Here is a 5,999-nt window from a genome sequence, read left to right on the forward strand (position 1 = left end):
ATTTGTTTAATGGATCTATTCAAATTATGTACTCCACATCAATGTCTCTGTAACGTCGCGAAGTTCTCCCTCTCACTGAGTTCTCCGCGTACCTTTTGTATGATTTGTATCTAAGTTGTTAGCTAGGTAGAGGTTCTTACTTACCTTTCGCTGGGCGAGGATACCTGTAGAAATAAGTCGTCCTGGTGGATGTAGATAGTAGGGTAGACGTTTAATTGAAGTTCACACACTTCCGAGCACAACAAATGTTTATTGGTCTTACGTACAGTTCTTAACTTGCGCGTGTTTTACAAATGACGAGTTGCTCTGTGGGGTCTCTGGGTCCCGTAGCAGAGTCGTATTTTGCGGATTTTGTACGCGTGTTAGAATTAAATTCGGATTCGCGTTAACGGACTGGCCGATTCTGAACGAGTTTCACGGAAGTGATCGGGTCACGATGACCTTTGAGTCGGCACTATAATTGATCTGAACTGTTTCTGCAGTATAATTTGTCTGATACTGTTTCTGTACTAAATTTGATCTGAACTGTTTATGCACTAATTTTTATCTGTGACTATACTATAATTGATTGTGAACTGTTCCTGCACAAAATTTGATCTGAACGCGGGCGGTTTGGTCGCGTTATTATATATTGATTAATGAGGTCGACTTTTGATTTGGCAATTCGGGTGAACCACCTCGTCCGGACCGTCAGCGTTCTCGCCGTACGACGACCCGGCTGAGTTGCTCACTCAGAATTTTTGCGGAGCGATGAATTTGGATGGTGCAATAGAAGTTCAAAGAATTTGTATCGCGAAATATAAGTTTAAAGAATCTGTATAGCGAAATATAAGTTTAAAGAATTTGGGTGGCGAAATAGAAGTTTTAAAGAATGCGTCACAGGACGTGACATCTCAATAAATTCTGAAAATAAAGAAAAAGATATCATATTATTATATATTGATACATTGTACACAAAAACATTAATTTGAAATAAAGAATGTATTGGAAAAAATATGGTTTAATATTTTTTTTACCTCAAACATATTTCTTGATATATCCTCCGAGAATGTAATTGCATCTGTTTGCATAGTACGTTTTTGTTACATGTCCTAGTATTTCATTCCATGCTGGAAAATATCTGTAATGTATCTATTCAACTTTTCTGCTCCATAATTTTCTGCTTGTAATTTCCTCATCAATATCTGCATAAATGCTGAAAATATAAAAAAAGAAATCATATCATTGATACATTTTCCACAACAACATTAATTTGGAATAAAGAGTGTATTAAAGAAAATAAGATTTAATATTTCTTTTACCTCAAACGTATTTCCTGATATATCCTGCGAGAATGTAATTGCATCTGTTTTCAGGGTACATTTTTCTTATTTGTCCTATTATTTTATTCCATACTGTTTAATTTCTTTAATGGATCTATTCAATTTTTCTACTGCATAATTTATTGGTTGTAATTTCCTCATCAATGTCTGAATAAATGCTGAAAATAAAGAAAAAGAAATCATATTAGTATATATTGATACATTATACCCAAGTACATTAATTTGGAATAAAGAATGTCTTGAAGATAAAATAATTTTTAACAAAAAAAAAATCCGACTTCGAAATGCACTAAAAAGTATAAAATAATTTCTATTTCATTTATATCTGTATTCCACAGCTATTAATACAATCTACTTAATCGTTAAATAGGTTTCTAAATATATTTCAAAGTTTTCGGAGGCGGCGCAAAATTAAATACTTTTCCTCTACTAGGATGATCCTAGTTCAGGTGTCGGCAACCAGTGACAAATGACCCATTTGATAATTTCAAGCAAACAATATTCAACGGGAATCAATATACCCATTGCGAATTAACTATACTGCAGTTAACGAGTGACCGCACTAACTAGTGCAGCTCAGTAGGTCTAGGGAAATTTTGAATAGTGCGTGTGATTCCCCTTTACAGCTTGCTTCTTACTTTGCGTTCACATCATGTTTTTCCGGAAAATAATAGAATTTTCATTGCATCGTGAAACTTTACAATATCATCACCGGTTTTCAGTTATCGTACGTCATATATTTCTGCCCACCATTTATATGATCGCAAAGTATAATAAGAAGCAAATTGGAGAAGGAAATAACACGCGTTATTAAAAATCTCTCTAGACCTGGTAAGCGGCGCGAGTTAAGTATGGTCTCTCGTGAACTACAGTATACTGCATGTACATCAGGAGTGCTGCCAATTTCTGATACAGTCGTTACAATTGCAAATGTTTTCAGCCGGACCTATAATTTTTCTCTTACGACTTATTAATTACCAATACCACAATCAAATCGTTATTGGCAGCACCGTTTGTTCGGGTATTTTTAATTTTGCGCCGCCTCCGAAAACTTTGAAATATATTTAGAAACCTATTTAACGATTAAGTAGATTGTATTAATAGCTGTGGAATACAGATATAAATGAAATAGAAATTATTTTATACTTTTTAGTACATTTCGAAGTCGAATTTTTTTTTTGTTAAAAATTATTTTATTTCACACTTTTTAGTGGAATTAGAGAAACGAGCAATATTTGTAGGATGCCTTAAGGTTATATTTCGTTCTTAATGGTTAAGTAAAGATCAAGTACTGGTAGTTGATAAAAATAAAAAAAACAGAATAACGAATAGCATGTTTTTAAATCAGTTTAACTCAGTAATTATTTATTCTTACTTAATAGAAACATAAATTTACGAAATTGCCCCTTCCCCTTCCCCTTCCCCTTCCGCCCCTACCGCCTATTCCCCTCCCTCCCCCCTTCCTTGACCTCCCCGGTAGCCCCGCATACGCCGGGATCGTCCTGCCGCTACTCCTCTTTCTGCAATGTATAAAAATTGAAATAAGTAGATATGTATTTTTTTTGTAATTGAAATATTATTATTGTAAATATTTGCCCTTACATAGAACAACAAAGTTGTTCTGATAAGGGCAATATTGTATTCCTCTGTACGAGGCAATAATTCATAGTATAAAAAAGAATCTGTAATACATACTTCGCGGCGGCTTCGCCTCCTCCTGCTTAGCATCCATCCCTTGCACCTGAGGGAGGGGCTCCTCACTCGATCGAGGACCTTCTCGTTGCTGAGGGAGGAGCTCCTCCCTCAGTTGCTGCAACTGTTGCTGCTGTTGCTGCTGTAGCTGCTGCTGCAGCAGCTGCATCTGACGCAGATGGTTTTCTTCCTGCTGCTGCAGCATCAGCTGAATGTCTCTGACTATTTGTTGATCTGATAGAGAAAAAAAAAGAAATATATATATATATATATACTGCAGGCATGTTTCTGAATTATGCACTATGTACATTTTGCACAGCTTCTTTTAATTTTTATTTCTTGTACTCTTTATTTGCCTTTATTATAGTTGAAATAATACTTACAATTGTTCTCTGATTCGGCCATCTTTTAATTGTTTTTAATGTTTTTATTCTTTCGGGGTTATTCTGAAACAGAAATATATAGATGTGATATTTGCAATAATAAAAAAAAGGTATAAGTAATAACAGTTACATTAATATTAATTAATGACTAGCGGTGGAATGTTATCGATTGCAGTGACATAGTGTTTATATTGTATAGAACGAAAGTCACAGGAACGGCGACAAGACCGTGTATATCGAAACACATCTATACTTTTTAAAGTGTATCAGGATAACTAACACTCAATATGTACTTCTTGTATAGTTTTATTATTATATTCACTGAATACGAACACGGAAACTATTTTTCATTAGTGACGAAAATTTTTGATTGTTTGAATTGCGAAATATGTAATAAAATACAATCAACTACGTATGTTTAAACATCGACAAAAGCGATGAAAATGACATTCGAAATGTATCAGTACTCAAATAATATTTTTTTTTAAATTAAAGAAGTAGAAGAAATTCTAATTAGTTTTAAAATGAAGTTGTAGAAGAAATTATAATTATATGAATGTGCGATTTCATACCAAGTTCACCGTCGACCAGTATAAATTAATAAAATTATTCGTTTGTTCCCCCATTTAATTTCGTACATTGTTTAACACCCGAACAACGGTTCTAATAGCAATAAATGTTTCCTACATTCGTATTCAGGGCACATTCAACCGATAAAAAAAGCAATATTGAATATTATTGATAATGATAATAAAAGAAAGGAAATATCTATTCATATTTGTTAACATATTTGTATTACTTTTTTATTCATTATAATATTTGTAATAAATATTTGTTAACAATTCAAAATCTAAAGTTAAATAATGAAAATAATAAGTTATTCTTTGATGTAATAAAACTAGGTATTTTTTGTTCAAAGTGACTATAATAATACAGCAACTAAATGAACCGTACCACCAGCCATTAAGAAATATTAATATACATAATTAGATACAACGTAGACGGAAATGAAATATTGCACGTATCGTACTTACCACTTGATCGAATCGCTGTTCGTATGAAACTGAGCAGGAATCTCTGACTTCCAAAGGAAGAGAATTGGTGGGGCACATTCCAGGATCGCACATATTATTCTCTATGTTTACATTCCTTTCGGTATGTGCGTAGTAGTTTATATTGAACGTAAATATTCGTAAATATTCTATTCGCCAGAAATGCGCAAAAACTAAACGGCGTATAGTCAATGATAGAAATATTCATACCCTCTTAATATTGAATAGTATTCGGTTCGAAGAATAATGTAGTAATTATAAAATTGTACACTGGGCATTAAACAATCTTCATTTGAACCCCATGAAGAATTGTTGGCAATATTGTAAAGTATAAAGTACTTGAAAAAAAAAAGCCTGTAAACAAAAAAATTAGCTTCGCGAAGCAAATAGTAGAACGTGAGATATATAAAATCATAACGATATGAATATACGAATCAGTACCAAGATGCATAAAAAGACGCGTGGAAATGTAATTGAATATTAAGTAATGCAAATTTTAATAAAATTGCAAGTATTTGTGAATTTATGTTATATTAGATCCATTTAACATTGCCGTGAGCTTTGTACGTATATCGCATTGAGCTATTTTCAACTTATCGCACAATGTAACGGAAATCTACTATAAGTTAGCCCATTATTGCGATCGACCTCACAATATAAACATACATAGGTACAGCCCATAGACATATCGCGTAGTCAGTTGAAACCAAAACCTAGCAACGTTAGGTGTTCAATTGATTGATACCTACGGTAATAATTAATTGAATATTTTCAAAAGTGCTGCAAAGGGAGTCGTTTCTACTTCTATTATTTTATTATATTTTTTATATAATCCAAAATCAACCGCGTCTGCTTGGAGCGACCAAAAATTGTTTGTAAGAACAAACCAAACGCGTCTGCGTAGAGCGACCAATAATTGTTTTTAAAAAGTAAAACAACCGCGTCTGCGTAGAGCGACCAACAATTGTTTTTAAAAAGTAAAACAACCGCGTCTGCGTAGAGCGACCAATAATTGTTTGTAAAAACAAAACAACCGCGTCTGCGTGGAGCGACCAATAATTGTTTATAAAAACAAAACAACCGTGTCTGCTTGGAGCGACCAATAATTGTTTGTAAAAACAAAACAACCGCATCTGCGTGGAGCGACCAATAATTGTTTATAAAAATAAAACAACCGTGTCTGCTTGGAGCGACCAATAATTGTTTGTAAAATAATAAACCAACCGCGTCTGCTTGGAGCAATGGGTAGACCTACAAAAAATGCATCCCGTATGAGGAAGTATCGTGCGAATGAATCTAACGAAGTCACGCAATTACGTCTTTCTAAAGAACGTGAAAGGAACGCAAAGGCACGGCGTGAAGAAACTATCGACGATCGCCGTTCACGATTGTCTGTAAAACGAAAATACGCTTGTTCGAAAGTATCGCGCGAAACGATTGACGAAAGAGAACGTCGGCTAAGCAGAATTTATAACCGTTTAAAAAACGAATCTGCGGAGGAACGATCACGTCGTATCGAATTAATCCGCAGGCGTTTAAAAAATGAATCT

The 5,999-nt window shown here is 34.0% G+C and overlaps 1 protein-coding gene across 1 annotated transcript; it reads right to left on the reverse strand.

Moving 5' to 3' along the window:
• Positions 1–2,762: 2,762 nt before the first annotated feature.
• On the reverse strand, positions 2,763–4,444 carry LOC123989224 (forkhead box protein P2-like). The gene is made up of 4 exons (XM_046289927.1): positions 4,432–4,444; positions 3,398–3,460; positions 3,018–3,248; positions 2,763–2,842 (listed from the first exon to the last, which is right to left on the reverse strand). Exons 2-4 carry the CDS (start codon positions 3,417–3,419, stop codon positions 2,763–2,765), a joined length of 333 nt encoding a protein of 110 aa, XP_046145883.1. The 5' UTR covers positions 3,420–3,460; positions 4,432–4,444.
• Positions 4,445–5,999: the final 1,555 nt, after the last annotated feature.

Source organism: Osmia bicornis, unplaced genomic scaffold, assembly GCF_907164935.1.
Source record: "Osmia bicornis bicornis unplaced genomic scaffold, iOsmBic2.1, whole genome shotgun sequence".
NCBI classification, from domain to species: domain Eukaryota; kingdom Metazoa; phylum Arthropoda; class Insecta; order Hymenoptera; family Megachilidae; genus Osmia; species Osmia bicornis.